General features: G+C 30.4%; 1 protein-coding gene across 1 annotated transcript; it reads right to left on the reverse strand.

Annotated features, from left to right (window-relative positions):
* Positions 1–4,689: 4,689 nt before the first annotated feature.
* Positions 4,690–11,585, reverse strand: LOC132756370 (RYamide receptor-like). The gene is made up of 2 exons (XM_060747429.1): positions 10,437–11,585; positions 4,690–7,359 (listed from the first exon to the last, which is right to left on the reverse strand). Exons 1-2 carry the CDS (start codon positions 11,151–11,153, stop codon positions 6,922–6,924), a joined length of 1,155 nt encoding a protein of 384 aa, XP_060603412.1. The 5' UTR covers positions 11,154–11,585; the 3' UTR covers positions 4,690–6,921.
* Positions 11,586–15,916: the final 4,331 nt, after the last annotated feature.

Consider the following 15,916-nt stretch of genomic DNA (forward strand, 5'->3'; position numbering starts at 1 on the left):
AATTCATTTTGTAAGTGTTGAAAGTGAAAACATGTTCACAGAACTTGAAAAGTGTAACAAAGCTTTTGTTGTAATGTAGTGAGTCCTTAGACTAGGATTAAAAACAAAATATATGTAAATAGAAAAAAATCAGCTTCAATTATTTAAACAATTATGTGCCGTGGTTAGTAAAATGTCTGATATAAATTAAATCTTTACAAAAACATAGTTGTAAAGGGTACCGTTGAAGGTCGATAAACACAGCATAATAAGTTTTTAAATATCTTCAATTTAAGAAATGCAAGTTAAGTGGATGATAAGTATGAACTTTACATTTGTACCTATGTAATTTTAAAGAAGCAAAATAACAATTGTATTCCCTGTGCAATAATATTAGGGGGTGGGGGCGGGGGGCATAGTGCACTTACGATGCCGTCCAAAACGCGTAAAAAACAGTTTTCTGGTCTAAAATAATATATTTGTATAATCATTTTTGGTAGTAGTTTATATCAAAACATGTTAAACAGCGTAAAACCCTCAAAGGGATCATTATTCATAACAGAATTTCTGAAATGCAAATTGAGCATTCTTGATGTCTACTATAAACGAGGAAAACGATATCATTTCTCGGTGCAATCATGTAAGCCTCAATTACAGGTAATCATGTGAGCGTTAGTTACAGGTAATCCTGTAAGCGTCAATTACAGGTCACTTCAGTCATAGTAAGTGGATAATCATGCAACAACAGGACAACAGTTTGAGTTATTAAAAAATTTAAAATGAAGCGTTAATATCAAAAACGGGAAATCTAAGATTGCGCCTAGTTATGTGATTTACTACATGTTTTTAGCTCACCTGTCACAAAGTGACATGGTGTGCTTTTGTGATTGCTTTTCGTCCGGCGTCCGTCCGTCGTCCGTCCGTAAACTTTTACTTTAAACGACATCTCCACAAAAACCGCGAAACCAATTTAATCCAAATTTCACAGGAATGTTTCTTGTGTAGTTAACTTTAAAAATGTTCAAAGAATTTAATTCCATGCAGAACCCTGGTTGCCATGGCAACCGAAAGAAAAAAACTAAAAATATCTTCTTTTAAAAAACTGAAAGAGCTAGAGCTAAGATATTTGGCATGAAACATCATCTAGTCCGTGTCTTACAATTTTGTTCAAATAAAAGCCCTGGGGTCAAAATTGGCCCCGCGCCGGGGGTCATTGATTTTCCTTTTTTGTATATAGTAAAAACTTAAAAAATCTTCTTTTAAAAAACCAAAATAGCTAGAGCTTTGATATATAGCATGAAACATCTTCTAGTGTGTGTCAACCAAGTTTGTTTAAATAAAAGTCTTTGGATCAAAATTGGCCCTGCCCCAAGCGTCATTGTTTTTCCCTTGATGTATATAGTAAACACTTAAAAAATCTTCTTTTATCCTAAGAGCTAGAGCTAAGATATTTAGGATGAAATTAGATTCTAATAATTGTCTAACAAATTTGTTCAAATAACGGCCCTGGGGTTTAATTGGCTACGCCCCGGGGTCATTGATTTTCCTTATATGTGTATAGTAAAAACTTAAATAATTTTCTTTAAAAAAACTCCAAAGAGCTAGAGTTAAGATACTTAGCATGAAATATCTTCTAGTGAGTGTCTACCAAGTCTGTTCAAATAAAATCCCTGGGGTCCAAATTGACCTCGCCCGGGGGGTCATTGTTTTCCCCTATATGTGTGTAGTAAAAACTTTCTTGTAAAAACCCCAAAGAACTAGAGCGTAGATATTTATTATGAAACATTTTCTAATGGGTGTCTACCAAGTTTGTTCAAATAAAAGCCCCTGGGTTAAAATTGGCCCCGCCCCGGGGGCTTATATCCAGGAGAGCGATCTCAGGGCCATCATGGCCCTCTTGTTTTCTTTGTATGCGTAGCAGGGATTGCTTTTTTTTAGAGGCGTTTCATTATTTTCTGTAAATGCAGCCTTTTTCTGAGACTTGTCTCTCTCAAGAACGCTTTGTATACAATTGTAACAACCCGCAGTTCTCGCTTTTTTAAAATAGTATATGACTGTGTTTGTATACTGTTTTATTTTCAATTAGTCACAAGTAGTCACTCTTTTCATATGAAGAGTATTTATCAACAATCATGCCATTAATTCTATATACATGTACATAAATGTTAGCCGGGTCGATAGTCGGTAAAGGCTAGATGTACAGTAAATGCTCACATGAAGATGGTGTCACATTTTGTTTTGAAACTGCATTGTATTACAACGTAATTCTTAGACCAGTCTCTCTAATGTACGCTTCTTACACAATTATAACAACCCGCAGTTAACAGGAAACAATTAGCTGAAATCTTGTGAATATTTCATTTCACTGCAGACAGTTCTGAACTGACGCATAATCAAGTTAATGAATGCATACTTATTATAATGACTTTTTTGTTTTACGTATTTCGTATTTCCACATCAGTATTTACGGTTTATTCACATTTTGATGTATGATTTATATAAATTTCATATCGATAATTGTGAAATTTGATATCAAGAATGAGGAAACATTTATGACGTTTTTATTTACCATAAACCATTTTAATGAGGTAAAATGTTAAACGAATATCATTACTATTTTTCGTACGAAATAAATGCTTATTGCGTGCTTGGTAAAATCATATGAAACATAATTTATAATACTAGATGCACTTTAGGATAGTATTTTTCATTAAAACAGAAGCCTGATGCATTCGTTCTAAAACAAACATGTACAATATTGGGCAATAATGATGGAAAAGTGTGTATGTTTTTGTATTATTGCGGATGAAGTCATACTGACATGTTAGAGATCATATGGGAACTTCCACCTTTATAGTTATTAAATCCAGTGATTGCACATGTAAGTTTTGGCTTCAGGGAATAAAGGTGTTGATATGTTCTCACAACATAATTTCCTTGTTACGACAAGTTTGTATTTCACACCTTCAGTTGATAAATTGCTGTAAATACCCGATAATTACCAAACAATCGATGTTTTTTGATGCAATATTAACCAAACAATAACAAACAAATAGCAAAAGAATACAAATGGTAAGCATTTATAGTCTAAATACATGTACATTGTTCAATAAAATGCCCCGAATGAAATTACCGCTGCCGTAAAATACCGACTACACCTGTGATTAGTGACAGATACATTTGTATTGCTTTTTCACGGCAAATGTGCCCACCCAAACAAGTCAGAAAGTTGCTGCTACTTCGCTTTTAACGAACTTCGGATAAAACGAACGATATTCAAATGTCCCATTGAGTGTCGACTGTATTTAAAAATCGGGATTCAAATGCGTTTTTTCTTGAATTTTCAACATTGCATAAGGCAGTTAGAAATGTTTCAATGATTTTACATGTCTTGAATAAAAGCAAAAACGACTGAAATATTTTCAATTAATATTGTGTTTTCATTTCTCTTCTCCATGATGCTAATATATCAATGTTATTTGGCAAAAGAAGAAAGTATTAAAAACTTTTTGTTATACACTCATCGCGTGGGTGCTGTCCCATTATTTTAGGATAAATATAATATTTAAATTAGATTTAGACCCGAAAACTTAAATTGCCAAGTTAGTAAATCAGTGCTTGCATCGAATATATCAAACACGTTTCAGGCGGAGGTAGTCATCAATGTTAGACCATGAACTGATGGATTCTAAGAAATCTAAGCATATGTTAACGTAAACGCTCATGTATAGTACTTTTCACATTCCCTGACGTTCAATAACGTCCGATGATGGCTTGATAATTTTCATTTCCAGGCCCAGTGTTCACTAAGAAAAGATCAGGATCAAGTGATCCTGATTTAATTTCCTTGTTTTATGTTATTAAAATTAATCGTGTTTTGCTTGAATTAAATCGTAAATATTCAAAATGTAAAAAAAATGCTGATTTGCAAAGAAACCAATCAATTTTGGGATGAAATCAAGAAATAGCAAAGCAAATACAAATTTTTTCGGATCAAAAGAAAGATCAATTTTAGGATCAGGATCATTATTTGGATCAACTGTAAAATGCCTGTTTCTTGCAAAAATAACAATGAATTTATTCTAAAATTTCAAAAACTTGCTATTGCAAGTCTAGTTTTATCAAATAGATATTAGATATTTAATCTATGAGGATAAATAATAAAGAATATAAGAGTTTTTAAGTTTGGTCCTGATCTTGATCCTGATCCTTAAATCTTTGTGAACACGGGACCAGAAGAACCTCATACTTCATGTAGTATCATGAATAAATGTCCTTAAATAATGTACCAGACTTTTGCCGGTAACTTTGACCAGATCATCTACATAATTTGATACCGTAAAGCGGCAACCATTCTCAAAATTAACAAAAGATATATCGTGTATGTTCACAATTTAAGCTCCCTGGAAAAGAAAAATGTCAGCGTTACATATAGGAGGTCGCATGTTATGAAAGGGCGTAAAATTGGCTTCGTCTTGTAAAAAGTAAGCTAAGATACAAGAGCATAATGTGCAAACCTGTGAATACCAATAAAACCACCTTAGGACCATTATTTTGAAAAAAAAAAACAACATAATCAACGTTGTATTGGTATTCCATTACCCGTGCAAAAAACACTGTTTTTTTTCAGCGGTTATACCCCTCGTTGCATAACACCCAATATTTCATATGTATACCCTTCAACAAAGAGGTGCAAGTGTTGTTTTTTCATACACTCGAATAACCTCCTTAAAAATATCAAAGTTATACAATTTTTTACATTTCAATTTCGATTCGTAAGATTGTTGGCGAAATGCCAGTCAGAAAAGAACAAGATATCTTCAATTTACCAAATGCAAAACAAGGCAGGATTCACCCTTTTTTCTTCTTGTTTATAATTGTTTATCTTAGGAAATACAGGTTATTTTGCAAAAATATTGATAAAAGCTCAATGATTCCGTTGCATATTAAGAGACAAAAAAAGTGCAGGAAATAATTTATTTCAACACATTTCAACGGCATTATCTTTGATAAAAAAGAATCTTAGATAATTAGCCATCGTGTACACACCGATGAAAAAAATTGTTTTAGGTTTCAAAATGCAATAAATCGTAATAAAAATCCATTTTACATCACAATAAACATTGTAGTAAGAGAGATATTTTAATTAGTTTTCAAAAATTAAAAGTCTTGGATCCGAGACAGATTTCTTTGCAATGATCGGGCCATAGGATAAATCAATATCTGTAATGACTTGTTCCCTACTTCATACATTAAAATATTTCAAGTGTTTTCATCTCAACACAAAAATATGAACGTATACACAATATTTTTAAAATGCGTAAGAAAGGAGTCATGATATTTAAAACAATGGAATTTTGATATATTTTTTTGTTTGAACATTTGCGTACTTTATAATCTAATAGACGTTTTGCATAAAATTTGAGTTGATTTAAATACTATACATACTGCTTGAATTTATTGCACCTCCATTGTAAATAACATATTAAATGATTATGCTGAGATATGATTATAATAACATTAAATTTTAAATAAAATAATAGGGAATGCTTTTCTAGAGCATATGTAACACTATTTTCGTTTATTTAGAGGCGGGGATGTGTGTGTTTGTGTGAGTACCCAGCTTGATCGGGTTTATTAAAATCTTGTTCACTTGTCCAATAACAGTATGGGTTAATAAGTAACATTCTGTCGCCTTTAAATAAAATGTTTACGCCTTCTTAATACATTTATATACATTTCCCTGACCCGTTTTACACCATTTTTAAGTGTTATTAATTATACGAGCATTAATGTTCTAAAACAATCACAAGAACAACATAAATTACTGCAACTGCTACCATAGTTTTATTTTGATAATGTTTGTATTTCCAATAGAAACTACATGCCAGATACCAAAAAACTGAATAACGGCTTTTCTTGCAATAATTGACGTATGGTTGGGAATTATGCACAAATGATCGGAAACTGAGAGGTACACGATAGTCTGATAACGTAATAGAATAACACATTGGCTACATTTTTTTCTGTAAAGAATTTAATTCACCTGATACTTAATGATAAAGTTGTTTGCAAAAAAACTGCATATCAGATTACTTATAATGCAAACAGGCGTCTACAAGTAGAACAACAACCTTATTTCTGTTTTTCTTTCATGTCAGTTTAGGTAATATCAGTACACTACTGTCTGAAATGGAGATGTTTTTTAGACATAATCTTCAAAATCTGGAATCCGAAATCTAAAAAAAAAAGCTTTTAATAAACCTCTATCAAATGTTTCCTACTTTGTCTTCTAATACTTTGCCTGTAGTTCAAACTATAAAGTAATAAATCAACGGCACGGGGGTAGGTAAATTTCGAAATTAGAATTACGAAATCATAATCTGGTTATAAGACTTATTTACGTGTGTGGATACAAGCACGCGCGCGCGTGCACGCATGTATGTGGAGCTATGTGAGTGCCAGCGTGCGTGCGTGCGTTATGGAAAGTTTATTTTCCATGAAAATATTTCGAGCAAATTTATTTTTTGGTTTTCATATCATGTAAACAACGCTATTGAAAAAGGATAAAAAGAAAGTAATTAAATATAATTTTTTAATGTTCCGGTATATTTTACATGCTTAAACTTTATTCAGAGATCTCTTTAGCTCAGATCCGACATTCACATGAGTTTGCTGCGCACTATCAAGATAGAACGGGCATACAAATTATTACTGGAAGTTATAGAGCAACGTTTTTAGAAATTCAATTAATTTTTATTTCAGATAAATTGTTCAGTATGCTCAAGTTAAAAAATCATTGAAAATTATGAGTTTGTATCGTATGGTCTTTTCGATATTTCATAAAATGATTGGTAATGTAATTTAAATATTATGATTGTTATTCTAAATACATTTTCGTACAAAGGAATCTCTTAAGTTTATAAGAACATCTTTACAGCATCACGTGTCACTATGGATACTCCTGTTTGGAAGCATGTATTCCTCTGACATCAAATCTTCAAAGTTGTTTTTAGGTCTAGGTGTTCGGTTATTATTTTTCATACTTTCCTCCATTTGAAGCTCGTATCGCAAACGCGGAAATATCATATGTATCTTTTGATAGATTTCTTCATCTGACGCTGATGTCGTCTGTTTCCTCTGAAAACAACTGTTTAAAGCCAAACGCAGTCCAGTTCTAAATTTAGGACTCATCCAAAGATAAATGATTGGATTGTAACAACTGTTGCTCATCGAGAGCCAATGGAAACACAACCATAATATCGGTATATATTTATTGTTGTAGATCTTCGGGTTATGATCACCGACAAGTGTTATTGTATGAAGTGGTAACCAACACAGGGCGTAAAATATCACTACGGTGACCATCATCTTTATCATCTGAAACAAATAAAGTGAAACAATGTTATAGTTACACTTTAGTCATGATGGTATGATAAAAGTTTATCTAAGTCCAACGCAAACATTTTTATGATACCAAAGACAGTGTACAAATGTTTCTAATAATATACCAGATGGTATTAATGTTCCAGCAACAAGACCATACTCCAGCACACCAGAAGGTACGTTTACACAAATGGTATAAACATATCGAAATTAAATTAATTGAGACAAAGTAAATAAAAATTTATGTTACCAGAAACAAAAGATATATTTTGAATAAAAACATGTGTAACAATAAAATATTTCTGACGTCAATTACAAAGCCAGAGTCAATCAATAATAAAACGATTTGGCACATTTAATAGATGATAGAACCAATTTAAAAAAAAGAAACAAGAATAGCGAATACATCTATGTTTGACAATATTATTAAAAATATTATTATTATTATAGTTTAGCTTGAGTAAATCAACCTCAATAATCACTCTCTGTTACAATATTTACGCCATACAAGTTGGTCATAATAACACTAGATTAAAAATTGAAAAAAAAACTTATTTATATAACTCATATACCTAAACTCGAGACATTGTTATTTCTCAGAAGATTGTTTTATCTCATGAATTTCAATTATCATGAAAGTCGGCATCGCAAACATTTGTGACAAATGCAGTTTAGTTTTGTTTTTGCAGGTATATTAAAAATTTTGGCAATTGTATATTTGATTGATTCAACTAGATATTTCTATATTTTCCTTTTTCAGTAGTGATTTCATTAAGCAGGCTAAAATGTGTAAACTACCGAACAATTTACCGCTGATCTCTTCTAAGGTGACGTGCTGGATTCTAAATACATCATGTTCTATACATCAGGTTCTATAATCGTTGCAGTGTATTGCATAATGTTACTCAAGGAGCATGACGTATATATAAGCTTCATGAATATTTTCCAAGAAATAAGGGCTTAACCTTTAGCAAAAATTTCAGTTCATCTTCAAACGTAAGGGTATTGAATATGTATTGTTTTATGTGCATTTCATTTTTATCATTCACTAGTTAGATGTGGAATATGATTGTGTTGAGTAATTTTATTGGGCAAAATACTTCAGTGATAATCAGAATTGTTCTTCTTTTACTCAAAGTGGTAATAAAACATATTGACATACATTAGTTGTTGATTTTGCATTTACATTCTATATAATTATGTTTAGTTTTTCATAAGTAGTTATAATTATGATTATTTTGATTACTTTGCAATACTAAATCATTGCCATCATCTTTTGTAAACAAAGTTATTGTTGTTTAATAAACTTTTTCATGGATCACTATCTATTTTTGGAATAGTTATGTAAACAAATTACATGCTTTATACATTTGTTTAGTTAGTTCTGGTTGGCTGTACTTTGAAGGCCAATCAGAAGAAATGTTACATACAGTGCCACCTGTATGTTTATGTAATGTAAGTCTGTGATTCAAAGTTCATGTAACCAGGCATCTCAGGAAATTTTGACATTCTGCTGGTAATTTTGGAAGAATTAACATCTCTAAAGCACTTTAGGATTAATTAATTAATTGTTGAATCTATTTAGACACTTTGGGTTGTAAATGAACCTTAGAGATTATCTTAATTCACTGAAACATTTTTCTGTAATTTTAGCATTTTTGTACAAAAGTAACTAAGATTAATTTATATTCTTGTTTCTTAGTGGCAGTCATCTTGAATTATAAGATTTTTAATCTTGTTAGTACAACTTGCATTGCTACTGTTTAGTTTTATTTGTTTAATAGTAAAGGCTCATTATGGTTACTTTTCAAAGTTTCAGTTAATTATAACATTTTCAACTGGTTCAACTCTTTAATTCAATATTATTTTCAATAATAATGTGTTTTGATTAAGTTTATTATTAAAATACATTTGTTAACCTTTGATGTTAGGGAAAACCTTAAATACGATTAATAAGTAAATGTTTGTTTTACATACCATCAATGTTATAATACTTAATCGGTCGATTACTTCATAAGAAAAGTTTATTTGCTATACTATAGCGCTGACAAACACATGGCTTAAACACGTTATGAAATAATTAAACAACTAGGTATACTTCTTGCTATGTTTTATTCTAGTTTTTTTACTGACATGTTTATTGAACCCTGTGACAGATTGCTGTCTCTTATCAATTAAAAATAAATGTGAAATGTTAAATTTTATAGATTAACATATTTTCAATTGTTTTCATCCTCAAATACCTTTGTTTGTAGCCGCCGCATAAACAAGACGCCTATCAATTGTGTTGTTCATTCGGAATTCTATGAAAAGATCATGAAAGAATGCGTACATTTATTCATAATTATTGAATAGATAAGTGATCATAGCATTTGAAATGATTTTTAAAGCCCTTTAGTCATTTTGTACATGGAGGAATATATAAATAAAAGATTGTAGGAACTTGATATTATAGCATGTAGTTGCGAGAATCTCTATTTTACCTTTGTTCAATCCCCACAAAAACACATTACAGTAACAAAACAACTGTTTTTATGATTCGCCGCTTTTTTATTGAGACATATTCACTATCTATATTACAATTACTAATTACAATTTTAATCATATTTTTATTGTGGACATATTCTGAAGCAGAAGGTCAATGAGTTTATTTGTCACTTTACATTGTCAGTTATAAGAAATAATCACTTACAATCATATTTTTGTTTTATTACACACCTCTTCCCTCTTCCAATACATAAATAATATTTAAATAGGATGGCTTTCCTTTGGTTTTGGTTAGTAATCAGTTAGTATTTACATCAATGGTAGAAGACTGTCTTCAGAATAAATAAGTAAAAACAGTTGTAAAATAACCTTATTGGATTTTAACATATTTTTTATAGAAAAATCGGCACATGATTTGTTTTCGGTTAAATAAAAAATAAAATATGAAGCACACATTTCATTAAAATACAATACATATAACAATATAAAGTCAATTTATAACACATGCTTGTGCTTCTAAACTTCGTATATTTGCCAAATTACGACTGAGTGAAAAAGCACTTATACTAATACATCTTTCTTACCTTTTTCTTAGCAGTAGCTAATTGAAGTTTCCTTTTATTTCTATCTGCACCTTGAATATTTTTTATCCATATGTTGTATCCAATTTTAGAATAAGAAAACAATAAAAGTGTCAATGGTCCAAAATAATGTAAAATCATAAGTGACAACCCATATGTGTATTGTCCAGTGTTATTTTCCCAAGTTTCTAAGCATTGTCCACTTGTATTTGAATGATATATTACACGTGATTTTAAAAACGTTGGTAACGGAATTGCAAACGAAATAATCCATATTCCAATTATAGTTAAAGCAGTTTGTTTTTGCGTGATTCTGGGTTTAAATGGATGAACAATTACAATATATCTATCAATGCTCATGGCGACAAGGGTATAGGAACTCAAAAACACTGCAACAACCTGTATATAAAGAACAATTGGGCACATTGTCTCCCCAAATGGCCAGTAGTTGAGAATAAGATTGGCAATAAACGTAAATGGAATGCAAAATAAGGCCATAATGATATCACTGATAGCAAGGTTAACTATGAAGTAGTTCGGCACGGTATGCATACGTTTGTAAGCATACACTAGATAACAAACTATACTGTTGCCACCTACAGCTATAATTGTTACAACAGAATACATAACAATTATTAACACTTGTACATATTCCGAAATTTGAAATGCTTCGTCAGAAGCTTGCGTAGAGTTCCTTCCAATTTTATACTCTTCTGACATCTTATATGCACATACTTGAGTAGTTGTTTTTGTATTAATCACATTGCCATCCTTAGAATGCACATGTAATTATAAATAATATGAATTTCTATAACACCATTGATATCTTTATATTATAGTTGACAATAATTTAATCTTAAATCCAATATATTTCTTGTATATATGCTCATAACATAAACAATTATATCCAAAATTATTTCAATTCTTGAACAGTCGATACAATATTTAGATATTTTATAGCGCTGAGTTATTTATTCCATTCAGATCAAACAGTACAATGATGCGCGTTACGGTAAATCCAATAGAGGGAATCTGTTCAGCAAATGCTCAAATATCTGTTAACAGGCGGTATTCAAGGCAGCAGAATAAATACACAGTGTTGAAAGAGGATCACGTATATACGTACTCCTACAAGTTTTACATTGCGATAATGTTTTGGCACAATTCTATGATTAATATTTTAGCATATCATACGAAATACAGAGATATATTGTTATAATATTTATCTCACAATAGAAATGCGAAATACAGTAATAGTCAAAATTGCAATGTAAGCCAGAAAATGCATTATTTTACCATTTTTATCAGTTTAAACAATTATATTAAAAACAATTTAATCCGATATGCATTCCAAAGATATAAAAAATAAAACTGTTTGATAACCAGAACATTAGATGCTCCAGTCAATACATACTTGATTTAAGCTCCTAATTGACATGTCTTGTTCGCTTAATGGGGATTTAAACTATTGACTTTCAGCATTTAATGTTAATACTTTTGCTCAGCATGCTTAATAATCCCCTTCATTTAAAGGAAGAATATGGAGAAATATTGAGAAATGAATAGTTGTAAATCAGAGAACTAGAATATTGCACAGCGGAATCGATAAAAAAGAACACAAACAAATGACCATGCATACAAAACATAATCAAGTCAGACATGCCAAGCTCATTGCAATTCAAGCAATAATGTAAATTCCATAATCGTTTTCTACGGTAATCCTACAGAGAAGACCGACCTTTCTTTAAAGAGGTGGGGACTTTTGCGTGAGAATGAATATTTGCGTGTTTTTAATGGCCCATTCCGTATTATTCAACCTGATTTGTTTTTGTATCCAAAACATGAATAGTTGAAACATGTTCTTGTGCAATGAGTACGTATGAATGTTTTAATGTAAACACTTGAGGTAAAAGAACAAGTTCATTGGGTATTACGAATTAAGGGTAAGGCTAATATAAAATTAATTGCAGTTGTTTTATCCATATTACATATGATTATAATTGCCCGGCGGTAAGTTGCAATCATTGTTATCCAGGTGTATTATAACATGATTAATATAGCGGCTGTACCTAGTGCCTTATTGTGAGATTATGATTATATTGTATTCTTGAAACACGCTTTGAATTATAATCAAGGCATAAAAGGACGCCAAAATGAACTAATATCAACGAACACAATTTGACAATTTAGGAGCTGTAGTCATTCTGCAAAACATAAAATTTTTTTTCCCTACATCCAATAACAAAAACAAACTAAGAAATTTCCGTTTTTTCTATATGTGTATATACAACAACGTAAAACCCTCAAAACAAACAAAACAAAACGAGACTATTTTAATGATACAAACAGATGTAGGTTTTTGTCCCAGGTAAATCATTTCATTGTAATGTTGATCAGCTTTGGCATACTAACATGTCAAGTATGTATGTTACCTCATCAACGAGTGCTATTCATTTTGTTTACCTCTACTTTATGTCATGATCAAAAGACAATGTCAAATCAAGGTTAAGGTAAAGTGCGAAAATATTTAGCAAGTTACATTTATAAAAATGAGAATAAAAGTAAATATAATCTAAAGGAAAAGAAGAAGAAAAAAGCAAACATTCAAAAACCAACAAGCCGATTTGAATTTGATTTGAATGAATATCTATAATATTAATATATCCTTAAAAAGGATATTTAAGTATGATTATTGCAGAGTAATGATTATTTTAGTATTGTAACGGTAAATAAATCATTGTTCATGTAGAAATAATATTTTCAGCCAGTCTCACTTTACATTTTGTAGGTTTCTTTGGGGACTTATATCATTAATAAAAAATAATACTTAATTCATAGAAATAGAAAACATGGCCTTTACAATCATTATAATTTATCATATATGTCACAGGGTCATTTGTCATTATATATACATGTATATACTTTACCATTATTATATCCAATATGATATATAGTGCATTTCTTATAAATATATTCTTCCTTATCCATCCACCCTTCATCTCATATTTACTCCCATAACCTCATAATATCATTCATCATATGTCATACACTAACTATAGTAACTGGTGACGGGCCTCATTTTCCCGCTCATGATTTACCGCCACGCATGCGCACGGCAGATTTGAATTACAGTTGTAGACGTGAGAACGAAACTTCTGACTTTCTTGTTTATTTATTTATTTTGCTGTCTCTGTGTGTTTTACAGGTAATTTACTTATATAAGTGTATTGATATATATTCATTTTTCATTTTCTCATTCATCGTTTGTTTCATGATTTTGACGGTTTTGTATATTTATGAAATGCACTGAAGATTTGAATTACAGTTGTATACGTGAGAACGAAACTTCTGACTTTCTTGTTTATTTATTAATTTTGCTGTCTCTGTGTGTTTTACAGTCTCAATCACAAGAGAGAACTTTATAAAACCCTTCGACCAATATAGAAGGTAACATATACATTTAATTGCTATATATATTTGAAAGCCAACTTCCCACCAATTTGCTAACATTTGACTTTCTTAATTGTAATGTTTAAAACAAATAAGATGGACTTTTCATTCCATATGATAGTAAACAAAAGGAACAGTAAAAATTATTACTATATTTAGCCTAAAACATTACAATAAGAAAAGCATTAACGTTTAGACAATTTTACATTTGATTGTTTTAATTTTGTTTGATGCTACTTAACATATAGTTCCAACACATTTTCATCAGTGATGTTAATGAATCAAATTGCGACATAATTTAACAAAGTAACCAGCTTATGACTCTTCTTAGGTATATCGGTATGTATGAATATATATATTTGCATTTGCAATCTTTTGTTCATCAATTATAGCTGACGAGAGATAGCCTCTTCAAAATCGAACTAAAGAGATATGTAAAATGTAACATTTTCCATGTTTTCTTTTACTTCACCATGTACTTAATAGTAATAGTATTGCAAATTGAAAAGTAAGTTCAAATTTGTTTGTGCTTTGGTTTCAGAAATGTGAAACTGGGTATTTAAATAATAATAATGCAATATAAAGTTCATGCACAGAAATAAATCCATGCTAAAAGTATGCAAAAACGAGTGTCGGTCGAACATGTATGAACATGCAATTCCATTCATAAAACTGAAGTTTTTATTCATCGACAAAACATATTACATTAATCAAATGAAGACAAAACAAAACTAAACAACAACAACAAATCAAACAGAAAAAAACTGTAGGTCTTTGCTCTAATGAGCCGAAACAATACAAAACGTGTAATATTTATGAGGAAAACTTGTCAGAGGAAGCACTAATGATGTAGGCCGACTTGATATAAATGTGGTTGTTAACCCTGACTCTTGATATAACCAATTCACACTTAATAAACATACGTTAAATGAAGCAAATAAGTTAAGTTATTGATATTTTACAAAAGGATCATGTATATGGCAATCAAAAATTTGAATAAGAATGATAAATAATTTACATTACCACCGGCCCATTGTACTTTTAAGTCACCTTAAGCATATTCATTTCTATACATATTACAATATTGTAATTATATTAACTGTCACAGACTCATACAAAAGGGGTGTTCAGTCACTGAAATAAATATTAAGCCCAGAGATAGTTTAAGCTTAAGGTTAGAATAGAGTGTCCTATCATAAAAACATATTTTTACGATTAAATAAATTTTTTTTTACTTAGTAAGCGTTAACAAGATATTTAGCTGTTTTTTTAATAAAATGTTTATGACCAGATATTTCGTTTTATTAAAATCGTTCATAATTTTGAAAAATTTGACACTGAAAGTGTTTACTCTAATATAGACGTACATGTAAAATGAATTTTTGATTAAAAATGCACTTTAACATTTTGATCATCACAAAATAAAGAAGTTCTCTTAATTGGTGATTTACTGACATAACGCCCCATCTGGACCATTATTAACTGAAAAATGCAGTACCCTAATTTGGCTATCTATGACCTGTCAATCTTACTGAAAAATATCTGTTCTGTAAAAAATATTTAGACAGTTACAAAGGTTCGTAATTTTAACACTTGAAGTACATCCGTTTTCCAAATATTGGCATAATGTTCAATTATTTAGGTATTAATGGTTTTAGAACTGACAGTGGATTTGTTTTTTTTATCTTACTGACCAAGTTCAATTGTAACATATCTGTTTGAACGATACTACACCAAATATTTCGACACTTGATGAAATCAATGTAAAAGACACGTTTTATTATCACTAGATAATTTTAGTATATTCTTATACCATTACAACAATATCTAACGGCGATAATTGCTTTGAAGTCTACCAAATCTCATGTAATTGCTAGTTTAGGACGCATAGATGATAGACTTTAGCACAATTTTGTATAATTATAATATTTTAAATGGTAATGTGAGAATTACAATAGTCTGAAATTGGTACCAATAATGATTCAGAACGTTTTGTAAATGATGTAGATTCAAGATCTTTTTAGTTTTGCATT

Source organism: Ruditapes philippinarum, unplaced genomic scaffold (genome assembly GCF_026571515.1).
Source record: "Ruditapes philippinarum isolate M1 unplaced genomic scaffold, ASM2657151v2 ctg4440_1_1_1_1, whole genome shotgun sequence".
Taxonomy (NCBI): domain Eukaryota; kingdom Metazoa; phylum Mollusca; class Bivalvia; order Venerida; family Veneridae; genus Ruditapes; species Ruditapes philippinarum.

Excerpts from the sequence above, each read along its gene's own strand:
- LOC132756370 (XM_060747429.1), bottom strand. The coding sequence starts at position 11,153 with ATGTCAGAAGAGTATAAAATTGGAAGGAACTCTACGCAAGCTTCTGAC. Across the intron at positions 7,360-10,436 it reads TAGCTACTGCTAAGAAAAAG|ATGATAAAGATGATGGTCAC; the intron begins GTAAGAAAGATG and ends TATTTGTTTCAG.